General features: G+C 38.8%; 1 protein-coding gene across 3 annotated transcripts in view; it reads right to left on the minus strand.

The window, feature by feature from the left end:
* Positions 1–2,472: 2,472 nt before the first annotated feature.
* Positions 2,473–27,813, minus strand: part of ESRP1 (epithelial splicing regulatory protein 1) — a 64,063-nt gene continuing 38,722 nt past the window's right edge. For 2 of the 3 annotated variants that reach the window (XM_012772849.3, XM_076005154.1), the window contains 3 exons: positions 15,304–15,454; positions 11,052–11,161; positions 2,473–4,002 (listed from right to left, as the gene is read on the minus strand). In XM_012772849.3, coding sequence (XP_012628303.1) covers positions 11,087–11,161; positions 15,304–15,454 — 226 coding nt within the window. In that variant the 3' untranslated portion in view covers positions 2,473–4,002; positions 11,052–11,086. The remainder of the gene's footprint in view (positions 4,003–11,051; positions 11,162–15,303; positions 15,455–27,813) is intronic. The other variant, XM_012772847.2, reaches the window with a different exon arrangement.

Below are 27,813 nucleotides of genomic sequence, written 5' to 3' on the forward strand. Positions count from 1 at the left end.
TCAGCCACTCTTTAAGTCTTACTTTGTCTTCCAGACCCCTTCCTCTTTGCAACCTTGAGCAGATTTTATTAAGCTTTAATTCCCTAATCTATAAAACAATACTAGTACCTACCTTAAAAGGTTGTGAAGATTCATTTAAATAATAAAATGCTTACTGTTGTTGAGCTCACATGTTCACAGTTCTTTTGTTGTAGCTTATACTCTTTTGAGGTTATGATTACCAGCTTGGATTTTGGCCCAAAATATCCCTCCACTTTCCACACAAAGGAATACAGTGGAATGATAAAGGACATTTGCCCTGTAATTTAGGTCTGAGATAGAAGCAAGTCAAATAGTTTGCTTTGAACCCTTTTCACCTAGGCCCATACCTTGGGCTCCTGGCCTTCAAGAACTCACTAAATACAAGGTGGGATGCAACAAAAATGTATTAATAGAAAAACTATTTTCTTTCTTGGGGCTCTCTTACTCCCCCTGAGTTTTAACCTTGTGGCCTTCAGGTCCACCAAAGTTGAGATCAGCCCCTATCTAGTCTGTGTGTCCTTAAATTAGCACACGGGCTAGAGAATAGATTACAAAGCACAATTAGAGATTCAACCTTGAATGGAAGAGATTCAGAAACAGAGTATTTGCACCAGATCAGTCCTATATATAATCCTTTTCCTCCTCTCATTAAGAGTACCACCTTCTGGCCCGGCGCGGTGGCTCACGCTTGTAATCCTAGCACTCTGGGAGGCCGAGGCGGGCGGATTGCTCAAGGTCAGGAGTTCAAAACCAGCCTGAGCGAGACCCCGTCTCTACTATAAAAATAGAAAGAAATTAATTGGCCAACTAATATATATATATAAAAAATTAGCCGGGCATGGTGGCTCGTGCCTGTAGTCCCAGCAACTCGGGAGGCTGAGACAGCAGGATTGCTTGAGCCCAGGAGATTGAGGTTGCTGTGAGCTAGGCTGACGCCATGGCACTCACTCTAGCCTAGGCAAGAAAGCGAGACTCTGTCTCAAAAAAAAAAAAAAAAAAGAGTACCACCTTCTACAGTGGCCCCATTTTAAACATGGAGCTTCATTTTAAACTTGACCCAAACAATGTGTTCAAAATACTACAAGAGTAGGGAAAGTGGGAAAGAGTACAAATAAAGATTGGCTTGTAATTCATAATTGTTGAAGCTGAGTAAAGAGTACATGGACATTCAATCATTCTGTGCACATTTGTATATGTCACTCGTTTTTCCCCAGAGAGCTGGAGAAAGCGGGGAAAGACTACATACCTAAGAAATGGAACTTTAAGGTCTTTTACATATTTCAGCCCTCTCTACTCATTCTCCCTTCCTTCCCCATCTCTCTTACTCAATTCCACACTCCCCTGACTGCCTATTCTCTTTTCTGCGCAAAGAGAGTAGCTGTACTAGCTACAATTCCAGGGACATGAGTAACAGGAACATTAGCTTAACCCAGGAAACTTTGATTCTGCTGAGGGCAGGGAATAGTTGGACCAATGTTAAATGCCTACCAGATATAGTAAAGCAGAACCTGGGTGAGAACTTCAGCTTGCCTAGAGAACTTGGCCACCTCCTTGCAATATGTGATAGCAGAAAAACCCAAGTGATTGCTCCATTTTTGTAAGTGATGTTGACAAGGACTAGGACTGAATAACTTTCCCAGGTAAGCTAAACTTCACTCAATGCATACTTATCAAGAACATATTGAGTGAACAGAAATATGCTAGCCACTGAGGGAAGTATAGGTACAGTATACTTCCTGCCCTTGAGGTTATAATCTAATTTTAGAATTGATAACAATTAAGCTTCATAATGAGAATTTGTATGTCAAGTAAGTGATACTGACAATATATGTTGCTATGAAATGTTAGAAGTCAGGCTTAACCCAAGTCCTAAAGAATGGCTACAATTTCAATTACAGAGAGCTCAGCATCAAAGAGAGAAACTGAAACAAACAAGGAGTATGTGGTACTCAGAAACACTAAGGTTCTAGGTATGACTAGTTTTATGTAGCTTAAATAGGTTTATAGATTGTTAAGCAAACAGATTCAGTAGTAAGATGCAAGGGACCAAATAATATGTCACTATCATAATTGTTAAGAATTTAGAAGTTTCTATGATTATGCTCTAAGTATGGATGTTTGACCAGTATCTTGAGAAAATTTATCATTGATAGATTTTATGCATATTTGTGGTAAGTTTAGGGGAAAAATCCTACCATCTTGTTAGTGGTCCAGAACCTTTTTTGTTACCAGGGACCATTTTGACAGAAGAAAATTTTTCTATGGACCGGGTATAGGAGGGATGGTTTCAGGATGATTAAAGTCCATTACATTTATTGTACACTTTATTTCATTACATTATAATATACAATAAAATAATTACACAACTAACCATAGGTTGGGGACCCCTGATCTACACGCTTGCACCATTACCATAATTCTTCTAATAACAAAAGAATGCAAACATTGAGATTAAGCAGGCAAGTTTTATTATCAAATGTTAACAATTCTACAAAAACTCAGTAGTATTGTAGTATTACCGCATATCTTAAAGTCTTTCAGAGCTTTGGGCAGACAGCATCTTAAGGCATCAAGTATAAACAACTTTCTTTCTGATCTTAAGTGCCAGTTATCACCAATTTTCACATAGAATGTTGTTTTTTTTAATTTTCTACTACACTCAAAGGGCCATTGCTGGTCAGCTGAAATGGGACATTTTTGGCTCTCCATTCAAGGTGTTGATCAAAGTAATACAAAGTAAATAAAAATAGCAGCCACATAAATCTGCATGGCATTGCATCCAAGCACAGGACAACAAGAGTAACAAAAGAAATATCAACATTCAATGCATTAAATCAAATCCTGTTTTATTCTTTGGAGTTACATGAGGCAGCAGTACTAGCTAGTGTCCAATATTGCACTTTTGTAGCATAAACACAGCTGAACACACAGTGCTAAACACTGACAGCATCAGTACCTGCTCTACCTGCATCAGTGTTTACCTCTCAGTCTAGCATGCTGACTATAGTCCTATGCTTTTAAAAGTTTTAATTATTTGACAGTTAAGGCATCAGAGAAAAAGGTTTAAGGCTATTTTAATATATACAGGCATTCACTTCAGTTAGTATGTTGTTTTCTAGAATACATTGTTCAAAATAGTCTCATTTCTGTGATATTAAAAACTATGGAATTCTTATTAAAGTCCAAAGCATCAATAATGAAAAAAGTACAATATAAAATAATACATAAGAAGCCACAATATTCAGTTACAGTTCAAACTAGAAATATCTAACTACATGTAGCTGCTTCGTTTTTGGTTTTGCATTTTGGCCCCTAGTTCATTCTTATTTACAACTAGTACCTGCAGAGAAAAAGATCCATGCTTGGTTATTTCTGTGGAGGGTGCACCATTTCTTCTAATTTGTTGTCAAGTGTTTTAAACATAATTTTAATTGATTTTTTAACTGTAAGACATCATGATGGCCAAAAGGCTGCCAAAATACCAATTGTGTCTCATTCCTTAAGTTTGTGATTTAAATATTCCAAGACTTTACACTTGAATTAATTAGCAAGAGGGAATGATTGTGCAGAAGACAGGGAGATGGAGAGAAAATAGGAATACACAAAAGTGAAGCTTCCATGACAGTTCATGGTAGAGATGGTAGACACTGGTGGAGTATTTTCTTATCCAAGACTTAAAAACTTAGGAAACACCTATGATGTCACTTTAGCTAGAAGTAATGGAGACATCTGATTTCAAATTCACATTTTAAATGCCTGGTTTGCAATCAGCAAGGAGCCAGGTGTGCTGCATGCTAATTGCTATAAGGATTTGGCTTCAATGGCTCAAATTTTACACTCCACCAAAAGATAAGGCACAGGCCCACTGTCCAATCACGTTTGCTGAAATACTGCAGCCTGAGTGTAGACGAACTTCCCCTGAAGTTGCTAGAAGTTTTCTTGTATCTGGCATTTTGAAGATCACCATATATCTTTCAAACACTGGGGGAAAAATGAATAAAAAGAAATATTAAAGTATCTAAATTTAATTCTTAGCAGCCACAAAAATGATTTAGAATTCCAAAAAGTACCAAAAAAGCTTTAAGATACTCCAAGTTTTTATTTCACACAGACGTAGTTGGCAAATGTTTGAGAGTACAGCACTGGTGAAGGAAATTTACGTGGTTTACATAACTGGTATTTTGCCCAGCTCCCTACCCTTTGTATTACCATGTGTGTTTGACATGTATGTTCTCAACTCCCCACTCAACTGAGCTTCTTCATGAGAGACTTTCATGCATTCCTTAGTCACAGCACTCTTCTGATATTAGAGGTTCAATAATATTATCAAAATAAAAACATTAAGGCAAAATTTTAAAATTAAATTCTAGAACAAGAAGTTTCAAGCAATTTCTAACAAAAACATTCAGGTCAGTAAGAAGCACTGAGGCATGACATAACAGCAAACGTATGAGTTCGACCTGCCAGTGATGACTGGCTGATTAGCACCTTTGTGTGTATCGACTTATTTCATCCCCACACATAACCTATTAGATGACCTTGGTATCCCCATTTTAGAGATGGAAAAACTGAAGCACAGAGTAATCATGCTAGTAATCGGCAGATCTAGGTTTTGAACTAATGCAGATTGGTTCTACCATGTTATTTTACTTATACACCACACAAAAACCTTAAAATGAAAACTTACAGGCATTATGTATACTTTGGCATGTAAATGAGAAAAAAGAATGAAGACAGAAATATAAATACTGCTTCAGAATTCAGTCTTGTTTCAGATGGCCAGTTTGAAATGTGGTCAAGATTACATTTGTTTTCATAACAGATTCTACAATTGGTACAAATTTAACATTAATAATATCAATACCAACAATAACAGGTATTTTTAAAAACACTAGTTTGTTAGAATGCAATTTCTAAGTGTGGTTTGCAAAGTGACCACAGTTTAGCACACAGCTTAAAACACCAGGTATTGAATACTAAATAAAAATAGGAAAATCTATTAATGACTCAACACTATTGCCCCAAATCTAGTTCACTCTTCTTTTGGCAATAGCACTTGACTTTTTCTCAAACAACTGCCCCCACACCCAATCTCAAGCCCATATACAGTCAATTTTACCACTGAGCTGAACAAGTAACCCAGACATAGCTGACTAGAGCCCTGAATATCTGAGGCCACAATGGTTTCAGAGAAGGACATAAGGCAGGTCAATGAAATGCAATTCTTGGCTTGCTTATGGAGTGGAAAATAAAAGGATATAAGCCAGGTGATGCTAGGAGCGGCCTTATGGAGAGAGCTTGACAGAGAGTGAGACCTTGGATCTAGCTAAGTCAGTAAACTGGGTTTGTCAGTTATTATACCAGAATCAGTGAATCCCACCTTCCTCATTCCTGGCACGTTATATAATGCTAAGAAACATCACCTTTATAAATGACCAAATTTAAACCTATTCATTTCCATATTAAAATGTGAAAAGGCAAAAAAAAAAAAAAAAAAAAGGATAAAAAGTTGTTAAAAGTTTAGGCTTCTCAAACCTGCTTTTTTTTTTTTGAGACAGAGTCTCGCTTGTTGCCCAGGCTAGAGTGAGTGCCGTGGCGTCAGCCTAGCTCACAGCAACCTCAAACTCCTGGGCTCAAGCAATCCTGCTGCCTCAGTCTCCCGAGTAGCTGGGACTACAGGCATGTGCCACCATGCCCGGCTAATTTTATATATATATTAGTTGGCCAATTAATTTCTTTCTATTTATAGTAGAGACGGGGTCTCGCTCTTGCTCAGGCTGGTTTCAAACTCCTGACCTCGAGCAATCCGCCCGCCTCAGCCTCCCAGAGTGCTAGGATTACAGGCGCGAGCCACCGCGCCCGGCTTTCAAACCTGCTTTTTAATCCCAGTGATATCCAATGGAGTTTTACTATTTATTAACGACACTGCAAACTCCTAATTGCTAGCAAAAACCAATCTCAGAAGGCTGAGGAGAAAATGTTTCCTCTTCCCCTTCAGCTACAGTAAAGCAGACATTAAGATAATTTTATTTATTTTTTTCTTAATAAGAGACAGGGATCTTGCTCTGTCACCTAGGCTGGAGTACAGTGGCCCAATTATAGCTCACTATATAACCTCAAATTTCTGAGCTCAAGAGATCTTCCTGCCTCAGCATCCTGAATGGCTAGGATTGCAGGTGTGTGCCACAACATCTAGTTATTTATTTATTTATTTTTCTTTTTGGTAGAGATGGGGTCTTACTTGCCCAGTATAGTCTTGAACTCCTGTCCTCAAGTGATCCCCTAGTCTTCGCCTCCCAAAGCATTGGGATTATAGGTGTGAATCACCACACCCAGCCTACAAAGATAATTTTGAAACTTAAAATTGCAAACATTGGCTGGGCATGGTGGCTCATGCCTGTAATTCTAGCACTCTGGGAAGCTGAGGAGGGAAGATAGCTCACGGTCAGGAGTTTGACACCAGCTGCTGAGCAAGCGTGAGACCCAACTCTACTGAAAATAGAAAGAAATTGACCAACTAAAAATATATATACAAAAAATTAGCCGGGCATGGTGGAGCATGCCTGTAGCCCCAGCTACTTGGGAGGCTGAGGCAGGAGGATCGCTTGAGACCAGGAGTTTCAGGTTGCTGTGAGCTAGGCTGAAGCCATGGCACTCCCTCTAGCCTGGGCAACAAAGCGAGACTCTGTCTCAAAAAAAAAAAAAAAAAAAAATTAAAAAAAGGCAGGTGGATCACTGAGGCCAGGAGTTCCATACTAGACTTGGCAACACAGTGAGACCCCTATCTCTAGAAAGAAATTAATTGGTCAACTGATATATATATAAAAAATTAGCCAGGCATGGTGGCACCATCCGTAGTCCCAGCTACTCAGGAGGCTGAGGCAGAAGGATCGCTTAAGCCCAGGAGTTGGAGGTTGCAGTAAGCTAGCGTTGCGCAACTACAGTCCAACCTGGGACAGAGATGCTGTAAAAACAAAACAACAAAATGAAAAACACAAAGACAACAACCTAGGAAGTTAATAGTGAGTGGGGGAATAAAACCATCCTGGCCATCTGAGGTGACATTTCTTTTAGCCAAATACCCATTCTCTTTCCCAGAAAAGACGCTGGGCATCTTCAATGACTTGTGAAGTGCCCTTGGGGTTTCTATGACAAAAAAGGTGGAATATCTATAGTGGTTCTTAGGAGTAGTTAACAAGTGTAGGCTGGGCTAACAGGACAATGCAAAACAAGACTAAAACAGTGTAACTTCTTTACCAGATCTTGTCATGGGAATTAGCAACCTTTAACTGATCCTATAACCAACAGTGAGATCGTTTTGTTGTTTTGTTTTTTGTTTTTTTGTTTTTTTTAATTTTTTTGAGACAGAGTCTCGCTTGTTGCCCAGGCTATAGTGAGTGCCTTGGCGTCAGCCTAGCTCACAGCAACCTCAAACTCCTGGGCTCAAGCGATCCTTCTGCCTCAGCCTCCCGAGTAGCTGGGACTACAGGCATGTGCCACCATGCCCGGCTAAGTTTTATATATATATATATTAGTTGGCCAATTAATTTCTTTCTATTTATAGTAGAGACGGGGTCTCGCTCTTGCTCAGGCTGGTTTCGAACTCCTGACCTCGAGCAATCCGCCCACCTCGGCCTCCCAGAGTGCTAGGATTACAGGCCTGAGCCACCATTTTTGTTTTTGGTTTTTTTTTTTTTTTTTTGAGACAGTCTCACTCTGTTGCCCATGCCGTGGCGTCAGCCTAGCTCACAGCAAACTCAAACTCCTGGGCTCAAGGCATCTTCCTACCTCAGCCTCCCGAGTAGCTGGGACTACAGGCATGCACCACCATGCCCGGCTAATTTTTTTCTCTATATATTTTTAATTGGCCAATTAATTTCTTTCTATTTTTAGTAGAGACGGTGTCTCGCTCTTGCTCAGGCTGGTTTCGAACTCCTGACCTCGAGCAATCCACCCGCCTCTGCCTCCCAGAGTGCTAGGATTACAGGCGTGAGCCACCGCACCTGATCGAGATCATTCTTTCAACATATTTTTCAGAACACTGTATTGGTTTCCTATGGCCCTTGTAACAATTTACCATAAATTTGGTAGCCTAAAGTATCAGAAATTTATTCTCTCACAATTGTAGAGGCCAGAAGTCAAAAATCAAAGTGTCAGTAGGGCTGCATGTCCTCTAGTGGCCCTAGTAACAATCTGTTCCTTGCCTCTTCCAGCCCCTGGTGGCTGTAGGCATTACTTGGCTGTGCCCACATCACTGCAGTCTCTGCCTCCCTGGTAACATCACTCTACTATGTGTGTTCCTGTCTGATCTCCCTTGCCTCTCTTATAAGAGTACATGTAGGTATTGCATCTAGGGCCCACCCAGATAACCCATGACATGCACTTCCCCTCAAGAACCTTAATTCACAGCTTTTGCCAGAGGTGATAGTCACAGTCTCCAGGGATCAGGATGTGTTTATCAAAGGTGTTGAATGATGAACACTTGGAAGCACAAAGGATGAACCAAAAAGGATACCAACAGGCTGGAATAATGCACTCTCACCACTGGGACCCAGACTAGAGAACACCCCATCCCTCCTGCAAAGTACACATATGGTCCTTGGCAGAACCAAGACATCTTGAAACTTCTTTGAAAATAGCAGATCTGAAAAACTGTCACTTTCAACCCAGAACTGCAGTTTCCGCACTTCACAGTGAGGGACTAAAATGAGAATTCTTTTTTTTTTTTTGAGACAGAGTCTCACTCTGTTGCCCAGGCTAGAGTGAGTGCCATGGCGTCAGCCTAGCTCGCAGCAACCTCAAAAACTCCTGGGCTCAAGCAGTCCTGCTGCCTCAGCCTCCCAAGTAGCTGGGACTACAGGCATGTGCCACCATGCCCGGCTAATTTTTTCTATATGTATTACTTGGCCAATTAATTTCTTCCTATTTATAGTAGAGACGGGGTCTCGCTCTTGCTCAGGCTGGTTTCGAACTCCTGACCTCGAGCAATCCGCCTGCCTCGGCCTCCCAGAGTGCTAGGATTACAGGCGTGAGCCACCGCGCCCGGCCAGAATTCTTAATTCTCAAGGATGACAGAGCATTATAGTAACCCCATTTCCAATTTAGAATCCATACAATTAAAGCCCACAGGGTCCTCAGCCATGAAAACATTAACAAAATTGGAAAACAACATGCCAGCAAACAGTCAACCATGATAAAGTAAGCCACACCAATTCCTAAACATGTTCCTACAACTTCATCTCTTGGGGGAGCCTAGCATAGAATGTATCTTTTAAGAAACGGCTGTAGGCCGGGCGCGGTGGCTCACGCCTGTAATCCTAACACTCTGGGAGACCAAGGTAGGTGGATTGCTCAAGGTCGGGAGTTCGAAACCAGCCTGAGCAAGAGCAAGACCCGTCTCCATCATAAATAGAAATTAATTGGTCAACTGATATATATATATACAGAAAAAAATTAGCCAGGCATGGTGGCACACGACTGTAGTCCCAGCTACTCAGGAGGCTGAGGCAGGAGGATCGCTTAAGCCCAGGAGTCTAAGGTTGCCGTGAGCTAGGCTGATGCCACAGCACTCACTCTAGCCTGGGCAACAAAGTGAGACTCTGTTTCAAAAAGAAAAAAAAAAGAAACGAAACAGCTGTAGATAAATTGGGGGGAACAGGGGACCACAGGACTAAACCAAAACAAAAATCCGAAAAACTATTTCTAAAGAAACTTCCTTCCCTCTAGATTTAGTTTTAGAAAAGGAAGACAACATGCAAAAAAAACCTCGCAAGCATTTTGGAATAAAGCACATTTAAAAGTATACACAGGGCGACTTCTGGGGCTCCCCTCTCTTAGGGCCCCGGAACCTTGTCCAGAAAAAAAATAAAAATAAAAAAATGAAAGTATATACAAATGAACTTAAAAACACCATGCCAAGTGAAATAAGCCAGTCACAGAATCATTCCACTTGTGAGGGACTACCTAGGATCAAATTCACAGGTACAGAAAGTAGAGTGGTGGTTGCCAGGGGCTGGAGGAAAGGGGGAATGGGGAGTTAATTTAATATAGTTTTCATTTGAGAAAATGAAAAAATTCTGGAGCTGGATGGTGGTGATGTTTGCTCAACATTGTGAATGTACACTTAATGTCCCTGAACTGTACATTTAAATTGTTAAGATAGTAAATTGTGTTATATATACTTCGCCACATTTTTGTTTTAAAAAAGAAAACTGGAAAAAGTAAATTCAACCCAAGAGAATGATATAATCCAGCGATTCTACTCATATATATATATATATATATATATATATATATATACCCCTAAGAGAACTGAAAACAGATACTCAAATAATTGTGCATGAATGCTCATACCAGCACTATTCACAGTAACTCAAAAGTAGAACCAACCCAAATCTCCATTGATGGATAAAAGTGATATAACCATACTATGCAATATGATTCAGCCATAAAAAGGAATGAAGTACTGATACATACTACAACAAGAGTGCGCCTTAAAACACATGAAGTGAAAGCAGCCAAACACAAAAAAGTCATATATTATATGATGCTATTTATATGAAATATCCAGAATATGTGAATATATAGATAGCAGATTAGTTGTCAGGAGCCACTGGGAGAGAAAAGAAGGAATGACAAAACTGTTTTAGAACTCGATAGAGGTAGTAGTTGTACAATGTTGTAAACATAGTAAACCACTGAGTTGGACACTTTAAAATAGTAAATTTTATGTTAGGTGACTTTTAATTAAAAGAAAAAGAATACCCAACCTGTACCACACTCATGACTTTCCAGATGGAAAAGTTTTCCCCTGCCCCGAAATCACATACAAAATCCATAAATGTTGCTTAGATACTATCTACTAAGATGACAAACTTCATTCCAGTCTCCATTCCTTCCAGGATTTCTGACATTCTTCCGTCACAATGAAGAAAAAAGAGACTCTCTCACTTGAATTCTAAACACCTTAAGATTCTTGACCTCTATTTGTTGGGCCCTTTATAATTGAACTTGTATCAGTAGAGCCTTACCTTCTTTTCTGAGGATGATCTAACTGCTGGGGCCCTTAAATACAAACCCATTCTTTGGGTAGACTCCTGGCCTGGTCATTTGTGTGTACAAGTCCATCCTCGGTTGCATACTAAAATGCAAGTTAAAACAAACAGGATCAAAAGATGGACAAACTGTCACTATGGATAGTTAATATTTCAACTAAATAGGTCTACCAACAATAATATAGGACATTTAGACTGTAGGAAACAAGTAAACACTGGAACAAACCGCATATGTATGTGCTTGGCCCAACCTTCACTTCCTACTCAGCATGTATAAACATCATAAAATCTCTTTTAGGAAGAAAGTTGGAGTGAACACATGGATTAAAAAAAAGAGAACACCACCATACCACAAGAACCCAAGAGACCAAACATTAAGATCTTGCTAATAGTGCAGTTTCCATCATACCACAGGTATGATTAGATATCAAATATTTGGGCACCATTTGCAAGCCAGTGTACATTAAGTCCAATATCCAGTAATTCTAAACAACCCAGTGAATTTTAAATAGATGTATTTGTAATATCCAACTCTCTCAGTAGGGCAGCAAGTGAAAATCTTAGTAGAGAGAAATCCAAAGAAACCATGATTAAAGTTGATACTTTAAAAAGAAACAAAACCTAGCATTTATTGAAAATGCAAAGCCATTGAAAGTAAAGGGTAACACAAAGAGCAAATGAAACAGTAAAAGGAATTGCATAAGAATACCTGAGGGTCCATTTCAGTGTAGGAGGCCCATCAACTGAAATATAAGTTGATGTTTATTTTATTGATTAGAATGATGTCCTCATTACCAAATATTTTCATGGTAGTTTATCTTCATAAATTCTGTTCTATTAATCTAATTGTCAAAATGGACCTAACTCAGGTACCTTAACTTTACAAGACTATAGATTTGAAAGCAAAACCCATGCCCTGTATCTTGCTTTGGCTATCAGAATTTCTCCCTTTTGGTAAATCCTTGCTCTTTCTGGCTTTACCCCCAAACCCCAAATGAAAAATGGAAAACACAAAGCTGGAGTAGTTTTATGGAATGAATATTGCTAAAGGTTGGGGGGAAATACACCTAAAAACTGTACTTAAAGGAAACATTTATAAAATGTCATGCCATTTTATATCAAGATATATACATATGTATATGTATTTTTTTAAAAAAATATAGAATCAGAGACCAAGAAATATTTCCAGCTTCAAAATGGGGAAAAAAGAAAAATTTCAGGCCGGGCGCGGTGGCTCATGCCTGTAATCCTAGCACTTTGGGAGGCCAAGGCGGGAGGATTGCTCAAGGTCAGGAGTTCGAAACCAGCCTGAGCGAGACCCCGTCTCTACCAAAAATAGAAAGAAATTAATTGACCAACTAAAAATATGTATATACAAAAAATTAGCTGGGCATGGTGGCGCATGCCTGTAGTCCCAGCTACTCGGGAGGCTGAGGCAGTAGGATAGCTGAGCCCAGGAGATTGAGGTTGCTGTGAGCCAGGCTGACGCCACGGTACTCACTCTAGCCTGGGCAACAAAGTGAGACTCTGCCTCAAAAAAAAAAAAAAAAAAAAGAAAAATTTCATTTATTCAGCTAATTATTGCCTGGATATTTGTTTAGTTATATACAGTTGTTATATAATTATATAAAATTAATCATAATTGGAAATAAAATTAAAATCTCCCATTAAATATTTATTGACAGCAATAAATATACTACAGGTAAAGATAAACACAGACTACACTTACGAGAACATAGTTTTTTTGTTGTTAAATTTCACCCACTGATTTTATCTTGTGACAAAGTCAAATCTAAGTAATCTAGGGCTAGGCATGGTGGCTCATGCCTATAATCCTAGCACTCTGGGATATCGAGGTGGGCGGATCATTTGAGCGCAGGAGTTCGAGACCAGCCTGAGTAAGAGCGAGACCTTGTCTCTACCAAAAATAGGAATTTAGCTGGACAACTAAAAATATATAGGAAAAAATTAGCCAGGCATGGTGGCACATGCTTGTAGTCCCAGCTACCTGGGAGGCTGAGGCAGGAGGATCACCTGAGCCCCGGAGCTTGAGGTTGTGGTGAGCTATGCTGATGCCACGGCACTCTACTCAGAGCAACAGAGTGAGACTCTGTCTAAAAAAAAGGGAAAAAAAAAAAAAAGGAATCTGGAACTTCATAACAAATGGCTATTCCCTGAATCACTGAGAACAGAAAGCCACAAATAAGAAGGCATGGATTTTTTTAAAGATGGTAGAAAATATGAGCTTTTGTCAGAATGATAACGAAATTAGGTTAGGTATAAAGATTTTTGAATGCATGCATTGTAACTGTCTCATAGATCGGATTACTAAAGGAAGATAATGGAATAATTTGATATAGTGAATTAGATAATTGAGGTTCCTGTGTAATCCTACTTCATTAATCCAGTTCATAAATTCTAAGCACTTCAGAAATAGACAGGATGCTTTGAGACAAAATAATTTATACTTTGAATGACTCTAGAAGCTACTAAAAAAAAAAACTGCTACAGAATGAAATTGTTTTATCTCAACTGTAAAGCACGTCAATCTTTTTAGTCACCAATCTAAAAATAATCACTACTATGTTTGTGGTAAAATAAACACGCACAAATGCCAACCATGACACTTTCCATGATAAGAGCAATTTTGCTTAATCTCATTACTAATTTATGTGTAAGACCCCTTATTTCTATTAAGTGTACACGTAAAAGCTGATTAGTCAAAAAAGCAGTTGATTCAACTGACCACTAAAGCCTGAACCTTTCCTTAAACTTTCTATAGTTGGAAATCAATGGAGAAAATGAAATACAATAATCAAAATGTTTTCTCCATGAGATTAAGCAACCTTTTTAGTAAACTTTCCGTAAAATTTTCTATTCCTTTATAATCTAGTGAATCAGACACCAAGTTTGGAAAGTAACTTTTACCCATTTCAAGGTCTTCCAAAGACAGCTTAATTGTTTAGGGAAGAGTAAAATATCTACTGACCTCTTTTTTTTAAAAAAAAAATCTCACTTCTGGTAAGAATGTGCTATGCCAGGCAATAATAAAACACATCTTTTGTCTACCTTCATTCAGTTTTTCACTATCAGTCATAGATTTTCTTCATTTGTCAGAAAATACTCTTTGTGTGTTAAAAGTCTTTGAGACAATTATGGGATGTAGTAAGTATGGGGCCCATAGCATCACCCCTGAGATACCTTGAGCTGAGATGACATCCGTGAGATGACACATGGATACCAAACTCATAAACCCATTCTAGTATTAAACAGCATCTGTAGATACAACCCTTACAATGCTGTATGGTAAACACCCCAGGGCTATTTTAGATTAGGCAACTATACCTACAACAACTTTTTATATCTGAAGACTCAAGCAAAGTTCAGCTCCAGGAGGAAAGAGACAACTTTTGCTATTAGCTCAATCAAAAGACTACAAGGTACTTATTTTTAGATATGGCAAGAAAGAGGGAACTCAAATTTAGGTACTTATGTGACTTGAGGAAGGAAAAGTATCTACTCAGATAAGATGGCAAGGAAGAGATTTTATCAACTGTTAAAGGTCTCTTACTAAAAATCATCTCATTCTTTAGTTTGTCTGAAAACAACTGATAGACCAGACAGTGATAAGGAAAAAAACTGTCAAGAGCAAATGTCACCTTCACTAGAATTAATAGCAGATCATTTTATGAAGGGCTCCTCAAATACTCAAATGCTCATTTTAAGCCATTGCCATCTGAAGACTCACTGAGTCTCTCATGCATTGGGCAATGTTTTTGTTCAGGTTAGGCAGAGAGCTCTAACCACTCTTTAAATATTCATCTTTAAACTCCATGTTTAAATACTTTTTTTTAGCCAAGGATTTGACACCTGCCATTGAGAAAAACCCCTTCCATAGCCAATCCTATTCTAGATGAAAACACCTATATTGCTGTGTGCCCTAAAGAACTTTCCCAAAGTTGCTCAGTTTTCAAAAAAAACAAAAAAAAAAAAACAAAAAACACCAACATTAAGACAACATGGAAAAGTCCTAACCTTGTCAAGAGGATGAGTTCTAACCTAGTCAGTCCCCGGGTCATTGACTCTGGATCTATTTGCTTCAATAAGCAAATCCATTAGTACATGTACACACTTGAGTTTCATAGAATCTGTCTCTTTCCTGGCTGCAATCTTTAGGCAAATCAACTTAATAAGGGCACTGAGGATTTTTCTTCTTCAAGCTACTGACCTGGTAACCTTGGAAGAAGTTAAGAATTTCCTTAACTCCAGTATTGTAGGCCAGGCCCTGCATTCTGACCACCGTGCCAGGCTGTGGAGGGACACCGCTAAGATTAGCAGCTGTAGGGAAGTAGCCAAGACTATTAGGCGAACCTGGGGGGCTAGAGGGAGAGAAAGCACAGTGAACCAATAGGAACACACAATGTTGAATACTTACTCTAAAAACATTGGTTACTTTAGGAAACAAACAGACTTTCTCAGGGTGACCTTTCTTAAACTTCTCAGAGCCATCTTTCCTAAGACAGGTAAGAACACCATAGGAATTCTATCTCAGGTTTCCACAAAAGCCTTAGTAAGGTGAAAGATAGTGAAGTTAATACAGACTTACATGCAGGGCTTCACCACATCTCTCTGAGATTCAGAAAGGGACAGAGAAGTAAGCCTCACAGTCACTCCACCATAAAGCACCACTCCCAAGGCCCAGCTAATTGATGACTCATTGGCTAGTTATTGGGAATACTGAGACATGAAAAGCCATGAATACAAAGGACTAATGGGAACCAAAGCCACAGAGACCAAAAGTACCCAAAGTGATTGCTCCAAAGAATAGTCTGTTCTAGGCCGGGCGCTGTGGCTCACGCCTGTAATCCTAGCTCTTGGGAGGCCGAGGCGGGCGGATTGCTCAAGGTCAGGAGTTCAAAACCAGCCTGAGCAAGAGCGAGACCCCGTCTCTACTATAAATAGAAAGAAATTAATTGGCCAACTGATATATATATAAAAAAAAAATTAGCCGGGCATGGTGGCGCATGCCTGTAGTCCCAGCTACTCGGGAGGCTGAGGCAGAAGGATCACTCGAGCCCAGGAGTTTGAGGTTGCTGTGAGCTAGGCTGACGCCACGGCACTCACTCTAGCCTGTGCAACAAAGCGAGACTCTGTCTCAAAAAAAAAAAAAAAAAAAAAAAAAAAAAAAAAAAAAAAAAAAAAAAAGAATAGTCTGTTCTACCCATATATATTACACAAGCAAAAGTACAGCATAACAATGTTATAGCAAAACAAAGTTCTATAGCACCCATGAATTATATTTTCCAACCTGATTTTCAAAAATGGAGGTGGGAGGAGTTGGAAGGGATACATAACAAAATAAAGCTATCACCATTGTCATGAGTAGGGAAGGATACATAAAATCTATCACCATTAACACAAGGGAGAAAATTGATGAACAGGTTGTCTGGTTTATACCCAGAAATTACCTCCAAGGAGCACAAGCCAAGTGAATGCCTAACATTATGTGGCAACTCAAGTAACTATTGATACCCTATTATACAATTAGTTTCATCCTGTCGCCACCCAATCTGTTTTCTATCACAACTGGTAGCCTGATATCCATAACTGAAAATACATATAGGGAAATTTTTAAAAGCTATTAACTCAAGGAGTAGTATAAACTTATAACTTTGGACTATTAACCTTTATTCATCTTTCTAAATACATAATTGTCACACTTCAAAGACAAGTAAACACATAATAGAAGGGACTAAAAATCTTTTAAGATTATCTCCCCTACATAATCCTAACAGAAAGGTTAACAGGAAATGGCATCAGATGTGCCTCTAGTCCCAGACTCCTCCTGTTATTAGCAAAGTAACCTTGAGCAAGTCACTTAATTTCTTAGAAATTCAATTTCTTCATTTGCTAAATGGGAATCATTAGCACCTTCCTAGTTTCACAGGATTGCACTTCAGACTCAATGATTTAACATAAACCACAAAATGTTATAACATATTATCTCACTCTTGCTATTTCCATGGCAATTCTATTTAATATTTCATCATTTTAAAAATAATGGGAACCTGAAAATATTACATGACATTAAACTGCCCTTAACCTTTCATATCACTGAAGTGGTGGTCCTCAACTAGTTTGCAAACTATAAACACTTAGATTTTTTTTTTAATTTTACAACTATGAGATCCTATCCCAACAAATTTAAAATCAGAAACTCAAGAGAGCCAAACCCAAATATTAGTATAACAATGTATTTTAAAGGCCTCCAAATTATCCCAAAGGAAGCACACTGCAAATCCACTGTTTATAGAGACTTCAAGTCAATTTATATGCAATTATGAGACTAAAGAGAAGGAATGCTGAATTTCTGGTCTGATTAGTACATTACCCATCATGCAGCTATACCTTCTCAATTTGACAGAGGTGGAAACAGAAACTTAGAGTTAAATAATTTCCCAACTAGCCACACAACCTATTAGCTCAGAGAACCACCCAGATTTAGCTTCTAGTACAATTATTTTCCCCTATACAACCAGCATTCATTTGAAGACTGTATTTGCTCATGTCAAACACCTGATAGACATTGATCCAATACTCAGTGACCATCAAGAGCTACCCACATACTTTATTATTTGTAACTCAGACTTTTCCATACTTCATATGAAAGTCAGGTCATTTCCACAGTACACAACTTACTTTCACAGCTTTGTCCTGGCATATTCTATTCCCTTTGCCTAAAGATCTTCTATAAATTAAGTCTGGGGTCTCTAGTACCTTCAAAATATAATCAAGATAAAAATAATAGCCAAGATGAAAGTTATACAACTAGAAACGTAAGGTTATAAATAATAATTATATACAGCATCTAAGACAAAACCAATTCTGATGAAGCTTAATGCAACACAACTTGAATTCTTACCCTTCTCCCAACTATGATTACTTCTCTATACAAAGAACCATAAGAAAATTTAAATAAGCCATATTATCTACCTGACAGGGCATAAGAATATTCCATCAACCTAAGTTCTAAATTTCAAAGTCTTTCACGGATTATCAAAAGAAGAATCAACAAAAACATTTCACAGAAAAATGACCAGACAAACATGCACCTGTGTCTAGAAAATCAAAAAGAATGTACTAAAAAACTACTAGAATAAACCAGTTCAGCAAGGTTACATGATACAAGAGCAATATACAAACTAATCAATTGTATTTCTATACACTACAATGAACCAAAAATAAAACATACTTAGGAAAAATTTAACAAAGTCAAGATTTGTACATTGAAAACTACAAAACATTGCTAAAAGAAAAAAAGATTTAAATCAATGGAAAGAACTCATGTTCACAAATAGAAGAATTAACATGGTTAAAAACACACCATAAAAAAAAATTCACCATAAACCTAAAGATTTAATACAATGGCTATGAAAATTCCAACTGGCTATTTTGCAGAAATGGAAAGGAAAAGGATCCAGATTAAGCGAAACTCCTGAAAAAGAACAAAGTAGGAGGACTTATATTTCACCAATTTCAACCTTGCTATAAAGCTATGGTAATCAAGACAATGTAGGCCGGGCGCTGTGGCTCACGCCTGTAATCCTAGCTCTTGGGAGGCCGAGGCGGGCGGATTGCTCAAGGTCAGGAGTTCAAAACCAGCCTGAGCGAGACCCCGTCTCTACTATAAATAGAAACAAATTAATTGGCCAACTGATATATATATATAAAATTAGCCGGGCATGGTGGCGCATGCCTGTAGTCCCAGCTACCCGGGAGGCTGAGGCAGAAGGATCACTCGAGCCCAGGAGTTTGAGGTTGCTGTGAGCTAGGCTGACGCCACGGCACTCACTCTAGCCCGGGCAACAAAGCGAGACTCTGTCTCAAAAAAAAAAAAAAAAAAAAAAGACAATGTATAGATGAGCGGTCTCCAATCTTTTTTGCCCCAAGGACAGGTTTCATGTAAGACAATTTTTCCACAGACAGGGCGGGGGATGGTTTCAGGATTCAAGCACATTACATTTACTGTGCAGTCAAACCTCTCTGCTAATGGTAATCTGCATCTGGAGCCGCTCCCCAGCACTAGCATCACTACCTCAGATCATCGGGCACTGGAGTCTTATAAGGAATACAACCTACATCCCTTGAGAGTACAGTTTACAGTAGGGTTTGAGTTCCTGTGAGAATCTATCTAATGCCACCGCTGATCTGACAGGAGAGGTGAAGCTTGTGCAGTGATGAGGAGCAGCTGTTAATATAGAGAAGCTTCCCTGGCTTGCCTGCCATTCACCTGCTCTGTGGCCTGGTTCCTAACAGGCAACAGACCAGTCTGACCCATCCATGGCCCCAGGGTTAGGGACGTAGGTATAGATCAATGGACTAGAATTGAGAGAACAGAAATAAACTTTTAGGATCGATTTTTTGAGGGGGAAAGGTCCATCAAAGCATTTTATTTGTATGTATTACATTCGTATAAGAATAATCCCACAGCCGGGCATGGTGGCTCACACTTGTAATCCTAACATTCTGGGAAGTCAAGGTGGGCAGATCGTTTGAGCTCAGAAGTTTGAGATCAGCCTGAGCAAGAGCAAGACCCTGTCTCTATCAAAGAAACAAAAAATTAGCTGCACATGGTGGCGCATGCCTGTAGTCCCAGCTACTTGGGAGGCTGAGGCAGTAGGATTGCTTGAGCCCAGGAGTTTGAGGTTGCTGTGAGCTAGGCTGACGCGACAGCACTCTAGCCTGAGCAACAGAGTGAGACTCTGACTCAAAAAAAAAAAAAAAAAAATTAAAACTTTTATACTTTAAAGGACACCATCAAGAAAATGAAAAGACAACCCACACACTTGAAAATATTTGCAAATTATATAACATCTCATATTTAGAACATATGAATAAATTTTGAAACAAACAAACAAAAAAACAATTTTAAACTGTGCAAAGGATTCGAATAGACATTTTTCCAAAGAAGGTATAGGAGGGCTAAAAAGCACGTTCACAGATGTTCAAAATCAACAGTCATTAAGGAAATGCAAATCAAAACCATAATGATAGCAAATCCACACCCATGAAAATGGCTAAAATAAAAGACAATAATGACTGGAAAGGATGCAGAGAAATTAGAACTCTCAGAAAATGGTGGGAATGTACAATGGCGAAGCCTCTCTGGAAAACAACTTGGTAGTTTCTCAAAATTTACACAGAGTTATATGACCCAGAAATTCTACTTGTAGGTACATATTCAAGAAAATTGAAAACCTATGTCCACACAAAATATTGAATGCAAATGCGCACAGTAATATTCATTGTTAACAGCCAAAGTGTAAACAACTCCAAATATCTAACAACTGATAAATGGACAAACCAAATGTGGCATCTCTCTACAATGGATTTTTAGCTATAAAAGGGATGAAGTACTAATACATACTACATAAATGAACCTCAAGCATTATGCCAAATGAAAGAAGTCAGCCACAAAGACCACATAATGGTATGACGCCATTCATAGGAAATATTCAGAATAGGAAAATGTATAGAAGCAGAAAATGGGGCTGGGCACAGTGACTCACACTGGTAAGCCCAGCACTTTGGAAGGTCAAGACAGGAGGATCTCTTGAGTCCAGGAGTTTATGACTAGCCCAGACAACACAGCAAGATGCTGTCACTACAAAACAATTTAAAAATTACCTGAAAGTGATGATATGTGTCTATAGCCCTAGCTATTCAGGAGGCTGATGAGAGGATGACCTGAGTCTGGGAGTAAGAGGTTGCAGGGAGCTATGATCAGGCTACTGGACTCTCCAAGTCTAGGTAATAGGGTAAGACCCTGTCTCAAAAATTAAAAAGAAAATGGATCATAGTTGTTTAGGGATGGGCGAAGGGGAGACAGTGAAAGGAAGGAAGACAAATGAGAATTTCTAACTAGCGGTATGAGGCTTCTTTTTGGGGTAATGCATTATAATAAAATTAGACTGATAAATTATGTAAAACTTAGATTGTAAAATTAGCACAACTCTACGCTAAAAACCATGGAACACTTAAAATGGGTTAATTTTATTACATTATCTCAATAAAACTGTTATAAAAAATTATGCACATTGGCTTTATGGCAGAGGTTTAGAAAAATATAAGGATTTCAAGTACGAAATTCTCTAACCACACTCTAAATAAATAAGAATATAAATTCAGCCGGGAGTGGTGGCTCATGCCTGTAATCCTAGCACTCTGGGAGGCTGAGGCGGGCGGATTGCTCGAGGTCAGGAGTTCGAAACCACCCTGAGCGAGACCCCATCTCTACTAAAAAATAGAAAGAAATTAATTGACCAACTAAAAATATATATACAAAAAAAAAAAAAAAAAGAATATAAGTTCATCAAGAGGACTATACCAGTAATTTATCCTAATCTTTTTTTTTTTTTTTTGAGACAGAGTCTCGCTTTGTTGCCCAGGCTAGAGTGAGTGCCATGGCATCAGCCTAGCTCACAGCAACCTCAATCTCCTGGGCTCAAGCAATCCTGCTGCCTCAGCCTCCCGAGTAGCTGGGACTACAGGCATGCGCCACCATGCCCGGCTAATTTTTTATATATATATATCAGTTGGCCAATTGATTTCTTTCTATTTATAGTAGAGACAGGGTCTCACTCTTGGCTCAGGCTGGTTTCCAACTCCTGACCTCCAGCAATCCACCCGCCTGGGCCTCCCAGAGTGCTAGGATTACGGGCGTGAGCCACCACGCCCGGCCTTATCCTAATCTTTATGTTGAATCACTTCTCTCTGTTTTAGGTCCTTGCCTCCATTATATCTTTAAAATTAAGGATATTATCTCAAGTGCCAATATGTATTAATGTCTTATGTGTACATGGTATCAATGATAATTTAATTTCTACTAAAAAGTTCAAGATTTGACCAAACCATAAAGAAATCAAAGGATTAGGGCCAAATGAGCAAGTCAATATTTTTTTTTCCTTTCCTTTTTTTTAAATTTTTGTGTACACCATGGAATGAGCAAGTCAACATAACACTGAATTCAAAGGTTCTACAGTGTTGGAGAGCACGTACCAAATAAAATAAACTAACAAGGCGACTACACTTGGGCTGAGTAAGAAACCCCTGTTAGAGTTACCTGAACACACAATGTACTGAGGGGGTGAGAGAAGAAATGAAAATAACGAGAGGGGCTTTCCTAAAGGTTTACATTCTGAAAACTGCTAGAATATCACAGCTGGAAAGACACGAATTACTTAGGACCACCACCAAGACTCCTTTGGCAAGTTACACTAAAATCATGTTAAGAAAATGCTGAATGAACCACAAGAGTGAATATGCCATGAAGTTGTTGAAGACTTCCTCCACTACAGTACTTAATGTCTTCTCTTACATATTTAGGTAAAAAATTTTTCTGCAATGTAGAGAAAAATTCTATTTCCCTGACAAGTTATGACCTTTTTTCCTTTGCAATTATGAGTTTTGGTATTCAAGCTTCCATTTGAGCATGCTCACAGCCCATTATTTATTTATTTATTTTTTTTTGAGACAGAGTCTCACTTTGTTGCCCAGGCTAGAGTGAGTGCCATGGCATCAGCCTAGCTCACAGCAACCTCAAACTCCTGGCTCAAGCAATCCTCCTGCCTCAGCCTCCCAAGTAGCTGGGACTACAGGCATTCGCCACCATGCCCGGCTAATTTTTTTTTTTTTTGTATATATTAGTTGGCCAATTAATTTCTTTCTATTAGTAGAGACGGGGTCTCGCTCTTGCTCAGGCTGGTTTGGAACTCCTGACCTTGAGCAATCCACCCGCCTCAGCCTCCTAGAGAGCTAGGATTACAGGCGTGAGCCACCTCGCCCGGCTCACAGCCCATTATTATAGTTCCAATATCAATTTAATTGCCCAAGATTCTGTTGCCAGACTACCCAAATATTTCCTCCTACTCTGTGTTTTCCCCAGATCCTAATTTATACTGTCTAATTTTATAATATACATTCTATCCGAGTAGGTAATACAACAAAATTCTTTGTAGAATAGGACATACTAGGGGGCCAGGAGGGCTACCACATCAGTACATGAATATGCACTTTATTGATAACAAGCCTCATAATACCCTTCCATAATTTATTTAATAATTACAAAACACTGGTAGTGTTGCTATCAGGTCACCTTCCAAAATTTAAGCAATAATAGTATGATGACAATATTCATAGCATTTATAATTTGAGGACTTGCCATTATTTCAGTAGAAAAGAAAGGATCATTAGCTATCCTCTTAGAGAAATGGGTTTAGTGAAAAGATAAGAGAACTATATTCTTCCTTCTGGATGAGTCATAATACATTATTGTATGAAATGGTCTGAGAAGTCCCACAGAAAGAAATCTGGTTCTCATGCTTTGCAAAATTACTGCACAGAACCTTTTCATTAACATTCACTAATATCATTAGTGTTACAAAGAAAATATAATTGGAAGTGACTAGAGACATCATGATTTGAATCCTTGTCAGTGTAAGCTAGGAGTCAATTTTCATGTAGGAAACCTTTCAATAGACTTTCAATAAGTTTTCATTAGAAAACTTTCAATAACCTTTCAATAAATTTTCATCTGAAGTTAATCTCAAAAAGGTTTAACTTCTCAATGTTTATTATGGATTTAATACTGCAGATGTCAGCCAGGCACGGTGGCTCACGCCTGTAATCCTAGCACTCTGAGAGGCTGAAGAAGGTGGATCGCTTAAGGTCAGGAGTTGGAGACCAGCCTAAGCAAGAGCAAGACCCCCATCTCTACTAAAAACAGAAAGAAATTAATTGGCCAACTAAAAATATATGGAAAAAATTAGCCTGGCATGGTGGCACACGCATGTAGTCCCAACTACTCGGGAGGCTGAGGCAGGAGGATCGTTTGAGCCCAGGAGTTTGAGGTTGCTGTGAGCTAGGCTGACGCCACGGCACTCTAGCCCTGGCAACAAAGTAAGACTCCTTCAAAAAAAAAAAAAAAAAAAGACAGAGGTCTGATTAATATCCTAGAGTATGTTGTTTTAGATTTCCTAATTATCAGAGAATAAAACAAAATATACTTGAACATTTACATTAAAAGTTTTTTCAATAACCTCAGCTGGGCGTGGTGACACACGCCTATAGTAATCCTAGCACTCTGAGAGGCCAAGGCAGGTGGATTGCTCAAGGTCAGGAGTCCAAAACCAGCCTGAGCAAGAGCGGGACCCCGCCGTCTCTACTATAAATAGAAAGAAATGAATTGGCAAACTAAAAATATATATATATATATTATATAATATAATTAGCCGGGCATGGCGGCCCATGCCTGTAGTCCCAGCTACTCGGGAGGCTGAGGCAGGAGGATCGCTTGAGCCCAGGAGTTTGAGGTTGCTGTGATCTAGGCTGACGCCACGGCACTCTAGCCTGGGCAACAAAAGTGAGACTCTTTCTCAAAAAAAATAAAATAAGTTTTTCAATAACCTCAAGTACCCTATAGTCACATCAGGTTAAAAATTAATGCTATTCTGGCCGGGCGCGGTGGTTCACGCCTGTAATCCTAGCACTCTGGGAGGCCAAGGCCAGTGGATTGCTCGAGGTCAGGAGTTCCAAACCTGCCTGAGCAAGAGTGAGACCCCGTATCTACTATAAATAGAAATTAATTGGCCAACTAATACATATAGAAAATACATATAGAAAATACATATAGAAAAAATTAGCTGGGCATAGTGGCACATGCCTGTAGTCCCAGCTACTTGGGAGGCTGACGCAGGAGGATCACTTGAGCCCAGGAGTTTGAGGTTGCTGTGAGCTAGGCTGACGTCACAGCACTCACTCTAGCCTGGGCAACAAGGCGAGACTCTGTCTCAAAAAAGATTAAAAAATAAATTAATTAAAAAAAAAAGAAATTGATGCTATTCTGCCAAAATTGTAGAATATTGTATGTTTAGAATTTGCTCTTTAAATTAGTACAGATTTTGCAGTATGAATAAGAACATATAATCCCCATATTTGAATAATTTCATATGTTTGTGTAACTTCACTGGAATTAAGGAAATGTAAATTAATTTTACACACTAGGGTTAATTTTGAAGTATTAGCCTAAGTATAATGCACATGAGCCAGGTCCAGTGGCTCTTGCCTGCAGTCCCAGCTACTCGGGGAGGATGAAGAAACAGTACCACTTGAGCCCATGATTTAAGTCCAAACTGGGCACCATAGCAAGATCCTATTTCTAAATATGTATAAATATATACATACACATATATATATATACACACATTGCATACGGCCTTCAATTGAAAAATTCTACTTCTATAAATGTCAAATGGAAATATAAGCAAGTGTTTAAAGATCAACATATGCTTTGTTTAATATAGAAAAATTTTAAGTGTAGATGTCTAAAAATAAAGGAACTGTTAAATTACAATGTATTTTTGCACTTGGGACATTATGAGGAAGTTATAAGAATGAGGTATTTATATAAATATATCCTAGGGAAGAACTCAATGACACATTGTCAACGTGGGTGGGGGGTGAGGAACAAGTGGACGGTACATGTTAAGTATGCTATGTTATTTAGAAACACACAGGTGTATATTACCAAAATGATAACAGTTACTTCTGGACTTGGAGGTGTGTAAAATGGGAGTCTTTATGTTTACTCACTATATTCCTAAAACTATATTCCTAAAACTAATTTTTCTATATTCTAAAACTATATTCCTAAAACTAATAATGACCACATTACAAAATTTAATTTACAGGCAGGTATCCTAAATAACAGGACCTATTAAGTCACATATATCAGTTCCTACTGTCTTTGGGGCTTCAAGATTTATGGTCACATTTCTAAGAGATTCTTCCTGTAACAGTGCTCATATGGCAAGTCAATGATGGAGCTGAATGCTCAGCAAATATGTGTTGCCGGCACAAAAGCTGCACCAGGCATTCAGAGGTACAATGCATTCCACTCCTAACATTCTGATGATGTAAGAAAGGTAGGCAAAGAAATTCCTATAACCAGAGCCCACCAGCGACAAGTGACTGCCACAGGGTCCCAGAGAAGGGGACACATTGGGGTTGGCCTAGGTGCCTGCCCTTCAACCAAGAACAGTTACTCATGCTTCTGAGCCTTTTTTTTTTCTTGAGACAGAGTCTCACTCTGTTGCCCCAGCTAGAGTGCCGTGGAATCAGCCTAGCTCACGGCAATCCCAAACTCCTGGGCTCAAGCAATCCTTCTGCGTCAGCCTCCTGAGTAGCTGGGACAACAGGCATGCGCCGCCATGGCCAGTGAATTTTTTCTGTATGTTTTTAGCTGTCCAAGTAATTTCTTTTTATTCTTAGTAGAGACAAGGGTCTCACTCTTGGCTCAGGCTGGTCTTCAACTGCTGAGCTCAAACCAGCCTCAGCCTCCCACAGTGCTAGGATTACAGGCGTGAGTCACCGCGCCCACCCCTGAGCCTTTTCAAGGCTTCAAAAGATAGCTAGCTGACAACTCTCACCACTTTCTCCCTATTTTTCTTCCCCAGTAGAATAAAGAATATTTTCAATAGTATTAATGTTTTAAAAGCTCCTAACAAAATAAACAAATGCAACTAAAAGTGGCTATAAACTTCACGGCTACAAGGAAATACCAAAAGTCTTGCTCTCTACTAGAAAACTCAATGTTAGAGGGGTGAAGAAAAATATAATGCAACAGAGCAACTACAAGACTATGTTCCAGGCCACTTGTCAAAAACCTCACGTATTCATGTGCATACTCAAAACATTTAGTCTTAATAGCTTGGGAAGAAAAATCAAAGTCTGGCTGGGCATGGTGGCTCACGCCTGTAATCTTAGCACTCTGGGAGGCCAAGGTAGGGAGGACTGACTGAGGTCAAGAGTTCAAGAACAGCCTGAAAATAAAAAAAAAATAAAAATAAAAAAAAGTAAAAAAAGCTGGTCCGATGGTAGTGGGTTATCAGAACTTATTCACATTAGTGTCACTAAAGTTGGTATTCAACCCCCCACTGCTAAATTTGACTGGCTTAAAAAAAATAAAAAAAATAAAAAAATAAAAAAAAGAACAGCCTGAACAAGAGCAAGACTTCATCTCTACTAAAAATAGGAAAAATTAGCTGGGCCTATTGGCATGTGCCTGTAGTCCCAGCTACTGGGGAGGCTGAGTCAGGAGGATCGCTTGAGCTCAGGAGTTTAAGGTTGCTGTGAGCTAGGCTGATGCCACAGCACTCTAGTCCAGGCAACAGAGTGAGCCTCTGTCTCAAAAAAAAAAAAAAAAAAAAAAAATCAAAGTCTAGTAAAAATGACTTTGTTTTATCTTTTAAATTGAGCAATATTGTTTATGCCAAAGTCAATTTTATTTTAATAAAGTAAACTAGTTACTGGCTAAACAAAAAGATATTTCAAAAATTTTTCTGGAAAACAAAAAATGAAAGGTTATTCATTTGCCCAGCTTTTCTAATGTGGGGTAAAAAAAAAAAAAAAAAAAAAAAAAGAATCATTATTCATTATATCCAAGTGAGAATCACAGGCAATCAGACCTGATAGGGACTATAAAAACTTGGTCAATCCCATTTTATAAGATCCAAAATTGTTAAGCTACCAACTCACCCCAGTTAGAAGAGGTAAGACCAAAACTTAGGTAACCCAAATCCCAGACTGACATTCTCTCCATCATACCCTATACTACTTTCCAGAAATTGAACTCAACTAAAAGGAACAAAAGATTTAAAATATATTGACTCTAAGAAAATAC

Source organism: Microcebus murinus, chromosome 7 (assembly GCF_040939455.1).
Source record: "Microcebus murinus isolate Inina chromosome 7, M.murinus_Inina_mat1.0, whole genome shotgun sequence".
Lineage (NCBI taxonomy): Eukaryota > Metazoa > Chordata > Mammalia > Primates > Cheirogaleidae > Microcebus > Microcebus murinus.